The 21,693-nt window shown below is 31.8% G+C and overlaps 2 protein-coding genes across 2 annotated transcripts; both read left to right on the top strand.

The window, feature by feature from the left end:
* Window positions 1-1,982: 1,982 nt before the first annotated feature.
* On the top strand, window positions 1,983-2,553 carry LOC137830945 (albumin-1). Its single transcript, XM_068638378.2, has 2 exons — window positions 1,983-2,086; window positions 2,191-2,553. Exons 1-2 carry the CDS (start codon window positions 2,035-2,037, stop codon window positions 2,526-2,528), a joined length of 390 nt encoding a protein of 129 aa, XP_068494479.1. The 5' UTR covers window positions 1,983-2,034; the 3' UTR covers window positions 2,529-2,553.
* Window positions 2,554-9,773: 7,220 nt separating this feature from the next.
* On the top strand, window positions 9,774-10,431 carry LOC137830935 (albumin-1). Its single transcript, XM_068638351.2, has 2 exons — window positions 9,774-9,898; window positions 10,003-10,431. The coding sequence occupies exons 1-2, from the start codon at window positions 9,847-9,849 to the stop codon at window positions 10,335-10,337; spliced, it is 387 nt and encodes a 128-aa protein (XP_068494452.1). The 5' UTR covers window positions 9,774-9,846; the 3' UTR covers window positions 10,338-10,431.
* Window positions 10,432-21,693: the final 11,262 nt, after the last annotated feature.

The raw sequence follows: 21,693 nt of genomic DNA, 5'->3' as shown, positions 1-21,693 counted from the left end.
TTCTCAAAAATTCTCCCGAAATAGTTTTTTCCTGAAATTCCATGGAAGAATCTCCACTGAATTTGGGACAAAACTCGACAAATTTCAGGTCAAACAGATGAGTATTCACCCACGAAAAAATCAAACAATTTCACACACAAACGAACATTCCTTTCAGCTCTGGCAGTGCTCAATAAAAAAATTTATTGCCAATCTTGTGGGACGAATCTGGGGCTCAAATCTCATCCAAAACCCAATAGACACAGTGTCGAACGTCTGGTAAAAATTTCAGACCAAAACACCCAAGGAGTAAGGCGTAGTCCCAGACTGAGAGTGAAAAAAACTGATTTTCCGAAAACAAAACGTCCTAACTTTTTTTTCCCGTATCTTCTTTTTGCAACTTGTTTATTGACGTGCCTTTTTACCTGGGTGCAAACAACATATGAAAGTACTTGTGTGAATTTTTTCAGCGCGATACGGACCCAGAATAAAAATTGCAGAAAGTAGGGCGAAATTTCATAAGTTTTGGTAGAGGATAACATTGGTTTGCACAAAATTTCTGAAAAATTCTCCCAAAATAGTTTTTTCCTGAAATTCCACGTAAGAATCTTCACTGAATTTGGGACAAAACGCGAAAATATTTAGGTCAAACGGATGAGTATTAACCCACGAAACTTATGAAATTTTGCCTTACTTTCTACAATATTTCTTTTGGGTCTGTATCGCGCTGAAAAAATTCACACAAGTACTTCCATATGTTGGTTGCATCCAAGTAAGGAGGCACGTCCATAAAAAAATCACAAAAGGAAGATACTGGGAAGAAAAGCCAGGACGTTTTGTTTTCGCAAAACCAGTTTTGTTCACTCTTGGTCTGGGACTTACTACGCCTTACACTTTGGGTGTTTTGGTATGAAATTTTTACTAGACGCTCGACACTGTGTCTATTAAATTTTGGCTAATATTTGAGCACCAGATTCGTCCCACAAGATTGAGAATAAATTTTATATTTAGCACCGCCAGAGCTGAAAGGAAGGTTCGTTTGTGTGTGAAACTTGTTGATTTTTTTCGTGGGTAAATACTCATCTGTTTGACCTTAAATTTGTCGCGTTTTGTCCCAAATTCCGTGGAGATTCTTACGTGGAATTTCTGAAAAAAAAAATATTTTGGAGAATTTTTCAGAAATTTTCGCGCAAACCAAGGCTATCCTCTACCAAAACTTGTGAAGTTTCGCCTTACTTTCTGCAGTTTTTATTCTGCGTCCGTATTGCGCTAAATAATTCACACAAGTACTTTCATATGTTGTTTGCACCCAGGTAAGGAGGCACGTCCATAAACAAATCACAAAAAGAAGATACGGGGAAGAAAAGTCAGTACGTTTTGTTTTCGGAAAACCAGTTTTGTTCAATCTCGGTCTAGGACTTACTACGCCTTACTCCTTCGGTGTTTTGGAATGAAATTTTTACCAGACGTTCGAAACTGTGTCTATTGAGTTTTTCTTGATATTTTAGACCCAGATTCGTCCCATAAGATTGACAATAAATTTTTTTATTGAGAACTAGCAAAGCAGAAAGGAAGGTTAGTTTGTGTTTGAAACTGTTTGATTTTTTTTTCGTGGGTTATTACTCATCCGTTTGACTTGAAATTTGTCGCGTTTTGTCCCAAATTCAGTGGAGATTACTACGTGGAATTTCAGAAAAAAACTATTTCGGAAGAATTTTTCAGAAATTTTGTGCAAACCAAGACTATCCTATACCAAAACTTGTGAAATTTCGTCCTAATTTATGCAATTTTTATTCTGGGTTCGTATCGTGCCGAAAAAATTCAAACAAGTACTTTCATATGTTGTTTGCACCTAGGTAAGGAGGCACGTCCATAAGCAAATCGCAAGAAGAATATATGGGGAAAAAAAGCAAGGACATTTTGTTTTCGGAAAATAAGTTTTGTTCACTCTCGGTTTCGAGACTTACTACGCCTTACTCCTTGGGTGTTTTGGTCTGCAAGCACAAACTAAAACACATCACAAAACTCAGAATAAGAAATCTGCAAAATCAAAGAATGGGTTATGTTAGGGTTGCTCCTTTGGCTCTCTTCTTGCTTGCAACTTCCAGTATGTAACTTTCCATTGTTCATCATTTATGTTTATATATTTCATATCTACACAAAATGATTATACATACTTCATTTCTTCTGACTCTGAAATTTCAGTTTTAGTAATGTTTTCGATGAAGAAGATAGAAGCTGTAGACTGTTCAGGTGAATGTTCACCGTTTGATATGCAACCACTATGCGGGTCAAGTGACTGCAGCTGTGTCCCTGCTGCTCTGTTTGCTGGTTTCTGCGCTTATCGAAGTGGACTTTCATCATCTGTGGCAAAGACGATAGATGAACATCCAAACTTATGTGAATCTGATGAAGAATGCATCAAGAAAGGAAGTGGAAACTTTTGTGCTCCTTATCCCAATCACTATGTCGATTATGGTTGGTGCTTTAACTCTGATTCTGATGAACTTAAAGGGTTCTTGGCCATGTCTAGAGCAATCTCCAAGTAATGTGCATGCCTGCGAAATGTGGTCATGTATGGTCGTGCGTTGTCATGCATGATGCATTTACTGGTATAAATAAAATGAGAGTATTTCATCCTACTCCGTGTTCACGATTTGAAAATGCTGACTTCATTTTCAATAGTAAGGGAAACTAAAGTTCTAATGGCGTTTAAACTTATCACAGGAATAAATGTCTCTTCAAAATCAACACGGTATTGTTAATTTTCACCTTTAAATTTCCTTCAAACTCGTGTTGAAAACTTAATTTTCTTTTCACAGTGGCTTCAATGGCTTCATCATCCTACTGTGTTTGTATGAAATCTGAAACATCCAAATATGTGAATGAAGTTTCCTTTTTTACAACCCAAAAATTATAATTTTCTTCAAATAAAAGAACTTTTATAAATGGGTTGCTGAATGTTAGAGTCCTCAGTTTTGTTTCTTTGTGTAGGAACCCAAAAATCATGATTTTCTCCTTCAAATAAAACAACTTTTGTAAATGGGTTGCTGAATGTTAGAGTCTTCACTTTTGTTTCTTTGGGTAGGAATCGACAAGCTCTTGGAAGAATCTGCAACCCTAATACACATTTTTTCTCTCAATTTTTTTTTTTATAGATTGGTTTTAAAATAAATATATATAATAAAAATAAGTTTGAAATTAAATAATATAAAAATATATTAAAGTAATAATATTGAGAGTTATATCGTAATTATATAAAAAATGGAAATCATTATTAATTTTTTCCTGACTTGAGATCCACCTATACCGCATTTATTCAAACTTATCTTATAGACTAAAAAGAACTCTTAGAATTTTATAACAGTGTTTTAACCGTTGTTACACATGTAAAGAGTCACCGAGTACTACTAAATGCTCATAATGGACCTTCAATACCCATTCAATCTCCATTAAACTTTAAACTTTGCATTGAATTTTGTAACATGTTATTCAACATTGTCAGCCAACACCTTTGGTAGGTTTTGCCATAGTAAAAGAGGAATTATAGTGAACACCGTAACTGAAAAGATTAAAACTTTAGATGATTTTGTTACGTGGAAAGGCCGGCAGGTTTGTAAGTTACTTTTTATGCGACACAGGTTAGTAAAATGAGTTCGCACTTTTTGTGTGGGATTGATCAAACACGAGCGGGTCTATGTGGGACGGATTAGTCGATATTGGCATCTCTAAAAACAAATCTTTTGAAATTTAATAAATGATAAAAAAATCTTTGAAATTTAACAAAGGTTTAAAAAACTTTGTTATTTTGTTAATGTTTTATAATAAACCTTTTGAATTTAACGAAGGTTAAGAAGACCTATGCTATTTTACTGAGGTTTTAAAATAAACATTTGGATTTTAATGTAAGTTATAAAAACCTTCGTTCTTTTGCTGAAATTTTAAAATAACCTTTGGAACTTAAGGAAGGTTAAAAAAATTCTGTCAATTAAATAAATTTATTAGAATTATGTCCTTCGTGTATCGTAATTAAGAAAATATATATAATTGGTCACAATCATCTTCTAGTATTTGATTTAGTTAAATAAAAGATTTGTCTTTTGATATGAAGTCAGTTAAACACAAATGAGTTCTCAAGTAAAGTAACTTCGTGGTAAAAATATCGATATAGTCAAAATGTTGCGAAATCTCACTTAAAAAAATAAAAGAGAAGATAAGTTAATCATATTCTAATATTTCTTGATAAGCAAATATCCGAGGAAATTTTTTTTTGTTGTTGGGGATAATTGTAAGACCTGTCAGACACCTTCCCCCACCCCTACCTCCTTTTTTTTTTTATGGTGCTTTCTCTTTCTCTAAAGTCCCTATCTCTCTTATCTATTCAATTTCTCTCCCATAACTCATATATTTCAAAATCTGATCACGCTATGTTGTAACCGGGGAGTCAGGGTACATTTTTATCCGATTAGATTTTCAAACAGAGTAAGTTATTTTTACCCTAAACATCCCTTATTCTATGTTTTTCTCTATGATTTGTTCATCAATCTTGATGAGAACAGTTGAGAAAAATGTTCCTCTCAACTTATTTTACCATATACTAAAGTTTGGTAATATTTGAATAACTTGTTATAGGTTCCTAAATTTTGGAGTGGTTCCCTGTTTGAGGTAGAATTTCCATTAGTGGAATTTCTGGTAAGGGAAACTAACTTTAATTTTTAATAGTACCTAGGCTAAAAGATCTAGATGTGGAGGGGACGTGGTCCCAATATTCAATTTATCTTGCAGGGATGTTGTTTGCTTATATATTGTGTTGTTTGTTTATATACTGTTTAAACTTAAAAATATTAGATTTTGATGGTTTAGTATTTAAGTGTTATTTTTTTATGTTAAATAAGATTTTAAATATTGTGGATTGCGTTTTGAATTATATTGTATGATGAAAATTGTATGAAATTGAATTCATACATTTGGGATAATGTATGGACTGATGTTTGTTTGTGTATTAAGTATTGATGTCTATGTGGTAATAGAGATCTCCGAGCTTCACTGATGATGTAAGTGACATAGATTAGACATCAGGTGGTGAGAAGCTGATGGGGGGAGTTCATGCACACTGTGACATATGAGATACACGACTTGTGTTTAATTGAGCTTGCCCTGATCCTTTCTGTTGGATTCGCTGGTAATCTTTGGATCATGTGTTAGTCTCTGGTAGAATTTACTTAATATGTGTCTTTCGGATGACGTAAGTTGTTATTCTGTTTGTTGAATATCTGGGATGTGTAGATACATGTGAGATCTATGTGATTTTTATGTTGGAATTTGAAGAAGATTGAATAATTAAGAAATTGATCCATGTAATTTGGTTTTCTCTTTTGGTTTAGTTGTGTATATTATAAAACTTTATTTTTAGTTTACCCTTGTTTTTCTTGTTGTGTTTGAACTGTGATGATTGTAGTATGTACACGAGCAGATGATCATACAGGTGCATGAGAGTCTGGAAGGCTTTAGAGTTTGTTTTGAACTATGAATTGTAAATATTTGTATTTCTATTAGCTCTAATCATGTATTAGGAATTTTTAAAAAAAACTCTAAGCCTTTATAGAAACCTATAAAACTTGTATTATAATAGTTATAGGTGTTTTTGGGATGTTACGTAGAGAATTGAAAACAAAAGGTCAATGAGAAAAAATAAAACAAAGGTTATACACTTCTATAAAGAGAAACAGGTAAGATTTACAAAAGACACACTTGATATTAGCTTCTTCTAAAAGTTTTGTTTCCATATCTTTAATAAACTTATATGATGATTAATAAAATTATGAAATTTAATAGTTCATTATATTTAAAAATACAATTTAAATTATTCATGAAAACTACATTAACATATTAAATACACATATCATTACATATTATATTACATAAGCATTAAAACTAATAATAATCTTAATGTTAGTGATACTGTAATATATTTAATAAATATATTAATTCAATTTTAATACAAAGACTACATTAATAATCCACTCATTACGAAACCAAGTGTGTAGTTTATTCTTCTGCTTATTCTTCTACTGCTATTTAATTATGAGTTATATTTTGCAATCATAAATCATATATGATATAGGCATATACCTCATTTTCTTATAATTAAATACCTGAAATTAACTAGTAAAAATGATAATTAATTTTTTTTTATGAACAAAGAATGAAATAAAATTAAAAAGAACACTTGAGAGTTTTGCACTTAATACATATAGCAATTATAATAATTATTAGACCAAGAAATATAAAATATTATTAAAGTAGAATAATAAAATTATTTTGGAGGTATTAGTTTTTCTCAAAAAACATAAAATATTTTCCAAAATACTTCCCTTTTAATTGAAAATTATTATAACTGATCAATATCAGGTCATTACTTTTTGAATGGTTTCCAATCAACTCAAAACAAGAAATCCTGTAAACAAAAGTTTTGAACTGGTGACCATGTCACCTTCACATCCAGATCTTCTAGTTTAGGGTTCTTTTGAAAATTTAAACTAGCTTTCCTTACCTTTACCTTAGTAGATGCTCACGAAGAGCTTTAAACCTACCAAAAGCTTTAAGAGTAGTTTAACCTGCACCACAGATTCCTAATAAAAAATTTAATTATAACACTAGGACTCTGATCTAACAAAGACTAATTTTATAACTAAAAGAGGCACATGCATAAACTTAGATTGAGACAGACCTACAAATTCAAAATTTAACTGAAAGAGAAGAGTAAAATTGAACTTACTCTATCAGATATTCTGATCGGATAGTCTTGTAGATCTCATTGCGAGAAGTCTTATGGCTGACTTCAATCATCAAACTGATGTGTGAGGAAGTTAGAATCTTACAGAGTAGGAAAAAAAATTTAGAAATTGATGATTCTTTTGAAATGAAACCTGAATAACTAAATTTTTTATTTATATATTATTTTTATTTTAATAATAAATTATTTAGATATCCAATTATATCACTTTTATTCTAAAATAATTTTTTAATCCTAACAAGCCAGAACAAAACAAAAAAAGAAAATACACAGGAAACAAAACATATAAGAAAAGAACACAATAGCATATATAAATCTGCAAAATTGTATTTCACGTGCAAAGAGGCAAAAATTGTATTTCACGTGAAAACACCGCATTAATGGGAAGATGAACAAAAACAACAGTGCAGTAATGCCCAATTTTATAATTAGTGTTTTGAAATTTATCCATTTATGTACAAAGAAACAAAATTGTACCAATAAATTTATTTAAATCATAATAATAGATTATATTCAATTACAAATAATTAAATACACAATTTTAAAAATAAATAACATAAAAATTAAATATAATATATGTTATTGCACTAAAATTAAAATATGAAAAAAATGGAAAATCAACAAATTATAAGTGGTGCTAAATCACCACTTCTTTCCTCTAGTTACCCATTTTTATAATTTGTTTTTTGAAATGTACCCTTTATGTATAAAGAAACAAAATTGTACGAATAAATTTTCCGTGATTGCTTCTGAAATAATTTCTGCCGAAAATAATTCTTATTGAAGCACGAAGACAGAAAGAAAAAAGACTGAAAAAAGCAGAGGAATCAGTGAACAAGAATAGGCCAAGTGTTTACGACAAAATGATGGTGTGTTGGGATTATGCATTATGAACAGAGAAATGAATTTTTATTAATTTGAGAAAAAAAAGTGAGAAGAAAATTAAGTTAATCCAAAATTATTTAGATTAAGATATGGAGAATGAATTTGTAGGAAATTTATAAAATGTGAATGAATTTTTAATTTTTTTAAAATATTAAAAATATGAGTTTATAAATTTATTTTTATTTTAAAAAGTATTTAAAAAGTGAAATAATTTTTTTATATTATTTTTGATGAAATAACTAGCATTTTATAATTTTTATATTTATATTATTAATTTATTTTCTTTTAGTGACACAGCGAAGCAAAACCAGAATAGGCCAACTCTACCCTACCGGAGTTTTTTTTTTTATCAGCAATGAATTAATAAAAATTAAAAGAGACACTTTAGGGGTGTCCCAACCCGTATACATCAGATCTTAAAGTCCAGACTGTACGCATAAACTAAATCGATTCTGCTAGACATAAAGAACCAACCTCAAATATGGTTTACCCATTTACCTCAACAGACAAAAACACCACAAAGACCCTCACTCACCACCTAAGACAGAACCAAACTTAACCCTTATAGGAGACCACGAAAACCTCGACAGCACACCATATCAACACTCTATTAAACCACCAGCTCCCTCCACGCCAGAAAAGGTACGCTAAGTTAACGGTGTTGAGTAACACACGTTCTCCACCGCAGGCTCTATACTCAACAGTCCCCTGTAACTACCGCACACCAACCACACAGCTACTCATCCAGGAACAGTGGATACGTATAGGGAACCTGCTTAACATCTTGTGCTTTGAATAAGACACAGCTCGAGACGCCCACTACCGATGCCCTCTACATTCACCTCACCACGCAACGGGTTACCCATTCACATTGCCTTCGGCGACCACCGACTACGTCCATAAAGAGCACGCCACTTCCTCGACCAGCGATTATCTTTGCATAACTTCGACGACCACCGACCAGCGATCACCGACCACCACCGACCGGCGATTATCGACCACCACCGACCGGCGATCATATGGAGCACGCCGTTTCAAGTAGCTACGGCGATTACCGACTACTCACATATGAGGAACGCCGCTTCCTCGATCGGTGATCATATTGACCATCGCCGTTTTTTATAACCGGCGATCATGTTGAGCGCTGCCATCTACGATCGCCGTCTGCACAGAAGTGGAAAGCGCCGCTTCATCAACCGGCGATCATGTTGAAATCGCCGTTTCAATTACCGGCGATCATGTTGAGCTTTGCACAATCAGCGATCACCGACTACATACAATGGGTCATGCCGCTTCACCGATCGGCAATCAAGGTAACCTATGTAAAGCACCACTTCACCGACCGACGATCATGTTGACTTGCATACCTTCGACGATCACCGACTGTAATATCATCCTTCCACATAACAGTCCTTCAGATGCTCCAGAGCCAGAACCCTTGCCTTCCGCTACTTACACTAACAATTGACACCACCCTTCCAAGGAGAACCCTAAGGTACTCCTTTGCTCAGGTTCGCCCACTGTAGTCAGCTGCATTGCAACCTTCCATAGGTGAATTAGAGGCACCATCCCCCGCAAGTATGGCTGTGACAACAGCTTCCAAACCAATGAGCATGACAGGGACGATTCACCACCGATATGTCTTTAGTCATCTACCCTACCAGAGTTATTTTACAGTCTGTTAAGATTATGGATGAGATGACCGAAGAGGGAATGAATATGAAATAGTTTTATATAGAAAAATTGAAAGATAGTAAAAGTAAATTTGTAAGAAAAATATATTAAAATTTGTAAGGAATATAATAGATATTAGAAAATTTTATTTTTTTTAAAATGATAAAATTTCTAGATTTTTATAAAAACAATTATTAAATTTTGTAAGTGATATAATAGATATTAATTTTTTTTAATATTTTTAAAATGATAAAAATATGAATTCATAAATTTATCTTTATTAACAAAAATAATTAAAAAATAAATAATTTTTAATAAATTTTAGTTAATTAAAATTTTGCATATTATTTTCGGTTGAATAATTAAAATTTTATAACTTTTACCTTTATATTATTATTATTATTTTCTTTTAGTGATATAGCTGAGCAAAAACAAAATGGCTATAAATAGTTAGATGCAAGAAGAGAATAACACACCACAAACTGAGAATAACACATCTGCAGAATCAAAGAATGGGTTTTGTTAGTGTTGCTTCTTTGGCTCTCTTCTTGCTTGCAACTTCCAGTATGTAACTTCCCATTGTTCATCATTTCTGTTTATATATTTGAGATCTACACAAAATTATTACACATACTTCATTTCTTCTGACTTTGAAATGTCATTTTTAGTAATGTTTTCGATGAAGAACATAGAAGTTGCAGCATGTTCAGGTGCTTGTTCAGTGTTTGACACGCGACCATGCGGGTCAAGTGAGTGTCAGTGTTTCCCTCATGGAATGATTACTGGTACCTGCATTAGTCGAAGTGGACTTTCATCATCTATGGCAAAGATGATAGATGAACATCCCAACTTATGTGAATCTGATGAAGAATGCATCAAGAAAGGAACTGGAAACTTCTGTGCTCCTTATCCCAATTACTATATGGATTATGGTTGGTGCTTTAACTCTGGTTCTGATGAACTTAAAGGCTTCTTGGCCATGCCTAGGGCAATCTCCAAGTAATGTGTATGTTTGTGAAAAGTGGCCATGTATGGTCGTGCATTGTGATGCATGATGCATCTATGCTTTAAATAAAAAGAGTGTTCCATCCTACTCAGATTAAGAGCCTCAAAACATTGGCTTCTACCAAACAAAGTCAAAACTATACACAGTTTCAACATTTTAATTTTTCTAATTTCAAAAATATTTATTTAAATTTAATTAATTAAATTAACTAAATCTCTGTTTAAATTATAATAATAAATCACATAAATTGTAACCAACTATAAATAATTAAATGCACAGTTTAAAACGTTAATTACTTTATTATTCAAAGTAACTAAATATTATTTATATAAAAACATTTTGATAAATGTCATAAAATAATTATCATTTCAAATTTATTTCTATTATTTAAATATATCAAACATTATTATTTAAGTGAAATCTTCACAAGTACTTTTCAGATAAATCCAACAATCAAAATCATGAAAAAAATTAGTTTTATGTAAAAATGACAATACCAATATGAAAAGAAACAAAATTCATATATAAATATTACCAATATATATTAGAATTTGAATAAATTATTCATAATCCTAAATGAATCTAATGTATTTTATATTCTTTCATAAAATCTAACTAAATTATGGTTGTTATAAAGTATTTTAGTATACTGGTTGTATTTAAAATTTTGACTAATTGTTTAAGCTGAATTTGGTATTAACAAGTTCAATTGTAGGCCCATAGGTTGAACAAGCAACTAACATCAAAGATTTGATTTTGTATAATTAAGAAAAGAAAGGTAGAGAGACATACAATTAGTAAAACCAATAGCATATTAATCAAGATAAGTACTAATTTTCATAATTAGCATTGATTAAACATGAGTTAGAAAATGAATTAATGAAGCATATAATCTCTACAAAAGAATTGATTGAGATAATCATTGACAGTGGTTCCCTTCTTTTTTTTTTAGGATCAAAATTACATGATTGATTACTATTTCCTATCTTATGCCTTCTTGTTATTACTGTTATTTTTATTTTCTATTTCTATAATGCATAACTTCATTATCAAAAGAAAAACTTTGGTAGTAGTATAAATGTTCCTTCGTCTTTTTTAAAAGATATAATATGTTTTCATTCCAAGCTTCTCTATTTATAAGCTAATATTTAAAACAACACTCAAATAGAAACAACAAACCAAGTTGATGAGAAGCAATGCACTTGGTGAGAATGAACTTTTTATGCTCTTGGATTTGATGGGTACACAGTCAGCAGAATCTTTTACACAACATTATTCTGTTCTGCAAAGTTATTACATTGTATATATAAAAAACATGAACCAACAAACACATTTTCAATTATTAAATCTAAATGGAAGAATCTACTTTGTAGTAGTTTTCACTGTTTGGTCTAATCATGGTCTGCCCTGCTATCATTATTTGTAGTCTTGTCATTTTCTCTGTTCTAAAATTTTATGAGACTAATCGTAAATATGTTAAAAAAGTGGTGATTTATAAATAACATAAAAATTAAATATAATTTATGTTATTTCACTAAAATTAAAAAATGGTAAAAATGGAAAATCAACAAATTATAAGTGGTGCTAAATCACGACTTCTTTCCTCTAGTTACCCATTTTTATAATTTGTTTTTTTTTTTGAAATGTATCCATTTATGTACAAAGAAACAAAATTGTACCAATTTTTTTTTCGTGATTGCTTCTTAAATAATTGCCGCCGAAAATAATTCTTATTGAAGCACAAAGACAGAAAGATAGGTATTAAATAGTTTTTTACATACATTTATGGAGGAGCAAGCAACAAATCTGACAGAGAAATCAATGAATGAAGAGGAGAAGAAATTTTGTTTTTGAAAAGACTGAAAAAGCAGAGGAATCTTTGTACGAGGAGAAGCAGAGGAATCAGTGAACAAGAATAGGCCAAGTGTATACAACAAGAGTTTCTTTATGGTGTGTTGGGATAATGCATTAGATGTGTGGACTAATGTTTATAAATTGTTATGCAAGAACAGAATAACACCACAAAACTCAGAATAAGAAATCTGGAAAATCAAAGAATGGGTTATGTTAGGGTTGCTCCTTTGGCTCTCTTCTTGCTTGCCACTTCCAGTATGTACCATTCCATTCTTCCCATTCTTTATCATTTATGTTTATATATTTGAGAACTACACAAAATTATTATACATATTTGGTTTGTTCTGACTTTGAAATAACTCTTAGAATTTTATAACAGTGTTTTAACCGTTGTTACACATATAGAGTCACAGAGTACTACTAAATGCTCATAATGGACCTTCAATACCCATTCAATCTCCATTAAACTTTAAACTTTGCATTGAATTTTGTAACATGTTATTCAACATTGTATGCCAACACCTTTGGTAGGTTTTCCCATAGTAAAAGAGGAATAATAATAATAATAAGTTAAAAAAACATTATACAATACAAAAATAAATACAGTAAAAAGGTAATTCATGCAAAATCTCTTAAAACAGTTCTATTGTTTTTAAATTTAAATATTGAAACAGACTTTAATAACTATTAACTATTAAAGTTATTAAAAGAACCTACATCTATAAATTATAGTGAACACCGTAACTAAAAAGAATTTAGATGACGTGGAATGGCTTGTAGGTCTGTAGATTACTTTTTATGGGACAGGTTAGTAAAATGAGTTTGCACTTTTTGTGTGGGATTGACCAAACACGAGCGGGTCTATGTGGGACGGGTTAGTCCATATTGGCATCTCTAAAAATAAATCTTTTGAAATTTAATGAATGTTAAAAAAACCTTTGAAATTTAACTAAGGTTTAAAAAACTTTGTTATTTTGTTGATGTTTTAAATAAACCTTTTGAATTTAGCGAAGGTTAAGAAGACCTCTGCTATTTTACTGAGGTTTTAAAATAAACATTTGGAATTTAATGTAAGTTAAAAAAACCTTTGTTCTTTTGCTGAGATTTTAAAATAACCTTTGGAACTTAACGAAGATTAAAAAATCCTCCGTCAATTAAATAAATTTCTCAGAATTATCTCCTTCGTGTATCGTAACTAAGAAAATATATATAGTTGGTCACAATCATCTTCTAGTATTTGATTTAGTTAAATAAAATATTTGTCTCTTGATATGAGGTCAGTTAAACACAAATGAGTTCTCAAGTAAAGTAACTTCATGATAAAAATATCGATATAGTCAAAATGTTGCGAAATCTGATATGATGTAATTCCACTTGAAAAATAAAAGAGAAGATAAGTTAATCATATTCTAATATTTCTTGATAAGCTAATTTTTGAGGACGAAATTTTATGTTGTGGGGTGCTTACCTCACCCCTACCTCCTCTTTTTCTTTTCTTACGGTGCTTTCTCTTTCTCTAAAGTCCATCTCTCTCTCTCTCTCTCTCTCTCTCTCTCTCTCTCTCTTATCTATTCAATTTCTCTCCCATAACTCATCTATTTCAAAATCTGATCACGCCATGTTGTAACTGGGGAGTCAGGGTACATTTTTATCCGATTAGATTTTCAAACAGAGTAAGTTATTTTTACCCTAAACATCCCTTATTCTATGTTTTTCTCTATGATTTGTTCATCAATCTTGATGAGAACAGTTGAGAAAAATGTTCCTCTCAACTTATTTTACCATATACTAAAGTTTTGTAATATTTGAATAACTTGTTATAGGTTCCTAAATTTTGGAGTGGTTCCCTATTTGAGGTAGAATTTCCATCAGTCGAATTTCTGGTAAGGGAAACTAACTTTAATTTTTAATAGTACCTAGGCTAGAAGATCTAGATATGCAGGGGACGTGGTCCCAATATTCAATTTATCTTGCAGGGATGTTGTTTGCTTATATATTGTATTGTTTGTTTATATACGGTTTAAACTTAAAAATATTAGATTTTGATGTAAGTGTTATTTTTTTATGTTAAATAAGATTTTAAATATTGTGGATTGCGTTTTGAATTATATTGTATGATGAAAATTGTATGGAATTGAATTCATACATTTGGGATAATGTATGGACTGATGTTTGTTTGTGTATTAAGTATTGATGCCTATGTGGTAATAGAGATCTCCAAGCTTCATTGATGATGTAAGTGAGATAGACTAGACATCAGGTGGTGAGAAGCTGATGGGGGGAGTTCATGCACACTGTGACATATGAGATACACGACTTGTGTTGTATTGAGCTTGCCTTGATCCTTTCTGTTGAATTTGCTAGTAATCTTTGGATCATGTGTTAGTCTCTGGTAGAATTTACTTAATACGTGTCTTTCGGATGACGTAAGTTGTTATTCTGTTTGTTGAATATCTGGGATGTGTAGATACGTGTGAGATCTATGTGATTTTTATGTTGGAATTTGAAGAAGATTGAATAATTAAGAAATCGATCCATGTAATTTGGTTTTCTCTTTTAGTTTAGTTGTGTATATTATAAAACTTTATTTTTAGTTTACCCTTATTTTTCTTGTTGTGTTTGAAATATGATGATTGTAGTTTGTACACGAGCAGATGATGATACAGGTGCATGAGAGTCTGAAAGGCTTTAGAGTTTGTTTTGAACTATGAATTGTAAATATTTGTATTTCTATTAGCTCTAATCATGTATTAAGAATTTAAAAAAAAAAAAAAACTCTTAAGCCTTTATAGAAATCTATAAAACTTGTATTATAATAGTTATAGGTGTTTTTGGGATATTACATAGAGAATTGAAAATAAAAGGTCAATCAATAAATACTAAAATGAGAAAAAACAAAAACAAATGTTACACAATTCTATAAGGAGAAACAAGTAAGATTTACAAAAGACACAATTGATATTAGCTTCCTTCTAAAAGTCTTGTATCCATATCTTTAATAAACTTATATGATGATTAATAAAATTATGAAATTTAATAGTTCATTATATTTAAAAATACAATTTAAATTATTCATGAAAACTACATTAACATATTAAATACTCATATCATTACATAAGCATTAAAACTAATAATAATCTTAATGTTAGTGATACTGTAATATATTTAATAAATATATTAATTCAGTTTTAATACAAAGACTACACTAATAATCCACTACAAGAAAATCATGAAATAGAAATCAATTTGTAGAAACCAAAATAATTAGTTGCAATAGTAACTAAATTAGAGACCATTTTAGAAACTAAAAAGAAATTTGGTTTCTAAATTTAGTTTCTATTATTGTTAAATAGTTTCTAAATTGATATCTAATTAGCAATCAAGGATTTAGAAACTAAATAATTGGTAGTTAAAACCTTAGTTGCTAATTAGATACCAATTTAGAAACTATTTAACAATAATAAAAAATAATAGAAACTAATTTAGAAATCATTTTTTTTTAAAGTTTCTAAAATGGTTTCTATTATAGTTTCTATTGTAACTAATTATTTTGGTATCTAAAAATTGGTTTCTATTACATAATTTTCTTTTAGTGATCCACTCGTTACGAAACCAAGTGTGTAGTTTATTCTTCTGCTTATTCTTCTACTGCTATTTAATTATGAGTTATATTTTGCAATCATAAATCATATATGATATAGGCATACCTCATTTTCTTATAATTAAATACCTGAAATTAACTAGTAAAAATGATAATTAATTTTTTTTATGAACTAAGAATGAAATAAAATTAAAAACAACACTTGAGAGGCTTGCACTTAATACATATAGCAATTATAATAATTATTAGACCAAGAAATATAAAATATTATTAAAGTAGAATAATATATAATTCATTAATCTTTCAAATTCACAGATCTCATACTAATCAAACACATGATAAAACAACACTCTTGTACTATCCAGTTGGCCTATTCTGATTCAATGATTCCTCTGCTTCTCTCCAGTCTTTTTCAGTTTTTCTTTTTTCATGCCACGGATAAATTTCAAAATAAAATAAAATATAGAGATATGAAAAGAAATCGTGATTAAGCACCACTTCTATAATTTTTTTTTTCATTTTTCAATTTATTTTTGTTTTTTCATATTTTTTAAATAACATAAATTACATTTAATATTTTATGTTATTTATTTTTAAAATTGTGTATTTAATTATTTGTATAATTGAATATAATTTATTATTATAATTTCAATAAATATTTAGTTACTCTAAGTAATTAATTAACTTTTTAAATCATCAAAATAGAAGAAATATAAAAAATAATTCTAAGTAATTAAACTTTATTAACTTTTTGTCCGATTCAATTACTTTAGAAAATATATTAGTTAGGAAAGATGTTCCGACCTCAACGACATTACTAGGATTAATCCTACCACATAAGGTATTGTCAACTTTGGAGTTTTCAGCTCCATCACGGTTTTGTCTTTAAAAGATATCTCTTTCCTTATTCTGCTTTTATCTCTAAGCTTGATGAACAGGTTTAGGCCGACCAATAAACTTTCATTATTGAGGTTTAAGTCGAGTGTTTGTCATCGTAGAGAGGGTTCTCTCTTACTTAAGCGAGATTGAATCTGAGAGCACTTAAAATTTCATCCCAAGTCTCGTCTAGACAAAATTTCTTCTCGTTTGGACGAAAACGAACTTGGAGCATCCCATTGTTCATTATATTCTCACTTGAGTGAGAATTATCTCATAAGAGAGAGAGATATAGAAAAAAAATTTGTATAATTCTTTCAAACAGTTTCACACCCAAACAAATCATCCTATAAGCTCTGGAAGTGCTCAATAAAAAATTTATTGCATATATTTTGAGACGAATCTGGAGCTCAAATCTTAGCTAAAACTCAATAGACACAGTGTCGAATGTCTGGTAAAACAACATATGAAAGTACCTCTGTGAATTTTTTGTGATTTGTTTATGGATGTGCTTCCTTACCTGGGTGCAAACAACATATGAAAGTACTTGTGTGAATATTTTCAGCGCGATATGAACCCAAAATAAAAATTATAGAAAGTAGGGTGAAATTTCACAACTTTTGGTAGATGATACCCTTGGTTTGCACAAAATTTCTGAAAAAATTCTCCCAAAATAGTTTTTTCCTGAAATTCCACCTAAGAATCTCTACTGAATTTGGGACAACACACGACAAATTTCAAGTGAAACGGATGAGTATTCACCAACGATAAAAATCAAACAGTTTCACACACAAACGAACCTTCCTTTCAGACCTGCCAGTGATGAATAAAAAATTTATTGCCAAACTTGTGGGACGAATCTGGAGCTCAAGACTCAGCCAAAACTCAATAGACATAGTGCCAAACGTCTGGTAAAAATTTCAGACCAAAACACCCAAGGAATAAGGCGTAGTAAGTCCTAGACCAAGAGTGATCAAAACTGGTTTTTCGAAAACAAAACGTCCTGGCTTCTCTTCCCCGTATCTTGTTTTTGTGATTTGTTTAAGGACGTGCCACCTTACCTGAGTGCAAACAACATAAGAAAGTACTTGTGGGAATTTTTTCAGCGGGATACGGACCCAGAAAAAAATTTGCAGAAAGTATGGAGAAATTTCACGAATTTTGGTAGAGGATAGGCTTGATTTACACAAAATTTTTGAAAAATTCTGCCTAAATAGTTTTTTCCTGAAATTGTAAGACAGAATCTCCACTGAATTTGGGACAAAACGCGACAAATTTCAGCTCAAACGGATGAGTATTCACCCACGAAAAAATTCAAACAGTTTCACACACAAACGAACCTTCCTTTCAGCCCTGGCAATGATCAATAAAAAATTTATTACCAATCTTGTGGCAAGAATCTGGGGCTCAAATCTCAGCCAAAACTCAATAGACACAGTGTCTAATGTCTGTTAGAAATATCGGACCAAAAAACCCAGGGAGTAAGGCGTAGTAAGTCCCAGACCGAGAGTGAACAAAACTGGTTTTTCGAAAACAAAACGTCCTGGCTTTTCCTCCATGTATCTTCTTTTTGTTATTTGTTTATGGACGTGCCTCCTTACGTGGGTGTAAACAACATATGAAAGTATTTGTGTGAATTTTTTTAGCGCGATACGAACCCAGAATAAAAATTGCAGAAAGTAGGGCGAAATTTCACAAGTTTTGATAGAGGATAGCCTTGGTTTGCACAAAATTTCTGAAAAATTCTCCCGAAATAGTTTTTTTTTCCTGAAATTCCACGTAAGAATCTCCATTGAATTTGGGACAAAACGCGACAAATTTCAGGTCAAACAGATGAGTATTCACCAACGATAAAATCCAAACAGTTTCACACACAAACAAACCTTCCTATAAGCCCTGGAAGTGCTCAATAAAAAATTTATTGCCAATCTTGTGGGACGAATCTAGAGCTCAAATCTCAGCTAAAACTCAGTATACACAGTGTCGAATGTCTGGTAAAAATATCAGACCAAGAAACCTAAAGAATAAGACGTAGTAAGTCCCAAACTGAGAGTGAACAAAACTGGTTTTCCGAAAACAAAACGTCCTGGCTTTTCTTCCATGCATCTTCTTTTTGTGATTTTTTTATGGACGTGCCTCCTTACCTAGGTGCAAACAACATATGAAAGTACTTGTGTGAATTTTTCCAGCGTGAGACGGACCTAGAAGAAAAATTGCAGAAAGTAGGGCGAAATTTCAAAAATTTTGGTAGAGGATAGATAACCTTGGTTTGCATAGAACCTCTGAAAAATTTTCCGAAATAGTTTTTTCCTGAAATTGCACGTAAGTATATCCACTAAATTTGGAACAAAACACGACAAATTTCAGGTCAAACGGATGAGTATTCACCCACACAAAAAATCAAACAGTTTCACAAACAAATGGACCTTCTTTTCAGCCCTGGTAGTGATCAATAAAAAATTTATTGGCAATCTTGTGGGACGAATCTGGAGCTCAAATCTCAGCCAAAACTCAGTAGACACAGTGTCGAACTTCTGGAAAAAATTTCAAACCAAGACACCCAAGGAGTGAACAAAACTGGTTTTCGAAAACAAAACGTCCTGGCTATTCTTCCCCATATCTTCTTTTTGTGATTTTTTTTTGGACATGTCTCCTTATCTGTATGCAAACAACATATGAAAGTACTTGTGTTAATTTTTGTAGTGCGATACTGACCCATAATTAAAATTGCAGAACAAAGGCCGATATTTCACAAGTTTTGATAGAGGATAGCCTTGGTTTGCACAAAATTTCTGAAAAATTCTCACGAAATATTTTTTCCTACAACTCAGTGTATGAAACTCCACTAAATTTGGGAAAAAACGTGACAAGTTTCGTGTCAAACGAATGAGTATTAACTAACAAAAAAAATCAAACAGTTTCACACACAAATAAACCTTCCTTTCAGCTCTGCAAGTGAGCAATAAAAATTTTATTTCCAACCTTGTGGGACGAATCTGGGTATCAAATATGATCCAAAACTCAATAGACACAGTCTCGAACGTCTTGTAAAAATTTCAGACCAAAACACCCAAGGAGTAAAGCGTAGAAAGTCCCAGACCGAGAGTGAACAAAACTGGTTTTTCAAAAACAAAACGTCCTGGCTTTTCTTCACCGTATCTTCTTTTTATGATTTGTTTATGGAAGTGCCTCTTTACCTTGGTGCAAACAACATATGAAAGTACTTGTGTGAATTTTTTCAGCGCGATACGAACCCAAAATAAAAATTGTAGAAAGTAGGGTGAAATTTCACATGTTTTGGTAGAGGACAGAAACCCTTGGTTTGCACAAAACCTTTGAAAAATTCTCCCGAAATAATTTTTTCCGGAAATTACACGTAAGAATCTCCACTGAATTTGAGACAAAAACGCGACAAACTTCAGGTCAAACGGATGAGTATTGACCCACGAAAATATTCAAACAGTTTCACAAACAAACAAACCTTCCTGTAAGGCCTGGAAGTGCTCAATAAAAAATTTATTGCCAATCTTGTGGGACGAATTTTGAGCTCAAATCTCAGCCAAAACTCAATAGACACAATGTCGAATTTATGATAAAGTTATCAGACTAAAAACCCAAAGAATAAGGCGTAGTAAGTCCGAGACCGAGAGTGAACAAAACTGGTTTTCCGAAAACAAAACGTCCTGGCTTTTCTTCCATGTATCTTCTTTTTATGATTTGTTTATGGATGTGCCTCCTTACCTGGGTGCAAACAACATATGAAAGTATGTGTGTCAATTTTTCAGCGCGATACGGACCCAGAATAAAAACTGCTGAAAGTAGGGCGAAATTTCACAAGTTTTGGTAGAAGATAGATAGCCATGGTTTGCACAAAATTTCCGAAAAATTCTCCCAAAACAGTTTTTTCCTGAATCTCCACGTAAGAATCTCCACTGAATTTTGGACAAAACGCGACAAATTTCAGGTCAAACGGATGAGTACTTGCCCACGAAAAATATCAAACAGTTTCACACACAAACGAACTTTCTTTTCGACCCTGACAATGATCAATAAAAAATTTATTGCCAATCTTGTGGGACGAATCTCGGCCTCAAATCTCAGCCAAAACTCAATAGACACAGTGACGAACGTCTGGTAAAAATTTCAGACCAAAACCCCCGAGGAGTAAGTTGTAGTAAGTCCCAGACTGAGAGTGAACAAAACTGGTTTTCCGAAAACAAAACTTCCTGATTTTCTTCCCCGTATCTTCTTTGTGTGATTCTTTTATGGACGTGCCTCCTTACCTGGGTGCAAACAACATATGGAAGTACTTGTGTGAACTTTTTTAGCGCAATACGGACGAAGACTAAAAATTACAGAAAATAGGGCTAAATTTCACATGTTTTGGTAGAGTTATAACCTTGGTTTGCACAAAATTTCCGAAAAATTCTCCCGAAATTGTTTTTTCCTGATATTCCACGTAAGATTCTGCGCTGAATTTGGGACAAAACGCAACAAATTTCAGGGCAAACGGATGAGTACTCGACGACGAAAAAAATCAAACAGTTTCACACACAAACGAACCTTCCTTTCGATCCTGGCAGTGATCAATAAAAAATTTATTGCCAATCTTGTGGAACGAATTTGGGCCTCAAATCTCAACCAAAACTCAATACACACAGTGATGAACGTCAGGAAAAAATTTCATACCAAAACCCCCGAGGAGTAAGTGGTAGTAAGTCCCAGACCGAGAGTGAACAAAACTGGTTTTCTGAAAACAAAACGTCCCTGATTTTATTCCCCGTATCTCCTTTTTGCGATTATTTTATGGACGTGCCTCCTCACCTGAATGCAAACAACATATGGAAGTACTTGTGTGAACTTTTTCAGCGCAATACGGATCCAGAATAAAAATTGCAGAAAGTAGGGCGAAATTGCACAAGTTTTGGTAGGTTTGCATAAAATTTCAGTAAAATTCTCCAGAAATAGTTTTTTCCTCAAATTCCACGTAAGAATCTCCACTGAATTTGGGGCAAAACGCGA

The sequence above is a fragment of the Phaseolus vulgaris genome, chromosome 11, assembly GCF_051622355.1.
Source record: "Phaseolus vulgaris cultivar YP4 chromosome 11, ASM5162235v1, whole genome shotgun sequence".
Taxonomy (NCBI): Eukaryota; Viridiplantae; Streptophyta; class Magnoliopsida; order Fabales; family Fabaceae; genus Phaseolus; species Phaseolus vulgaris.
Note: the sequence above shows the minus strand (reverse complement) of the source record. Positions and strands in the feature narration are given on the sequence as shown.

Coding starts and splice junctions, on each gene's coding strand:
- LOC137830945 (XM_068638378.2), top strand. CDS start 2,035: ATGGGTTATGTTAGGGTTGCTCCTTTGGCTCTCTTCTTGCTTGCAACT. Junction 2,087..2,190: donor CTTCTTGCTTGCAACTTCCA/GTATGTAACTTT, acceptor TTTCAGTTTTAG/TAATGTTTTCGATGAAGAAG.
- LOC137830935 (XM_068638351.2), top strand. CDS start 9,847: ATGGGTTTTGTTAGTGTTGCTTCTTTGGCTCTCTTCTTGCTTGCAACT. Junction 9,899..10,002: donor CTTCTTGCTTGCAACTTCCA/GTATGTAACTTC, acceptor TGTCATTTTTAG/TAATGTTTTCGATGAAGAAC.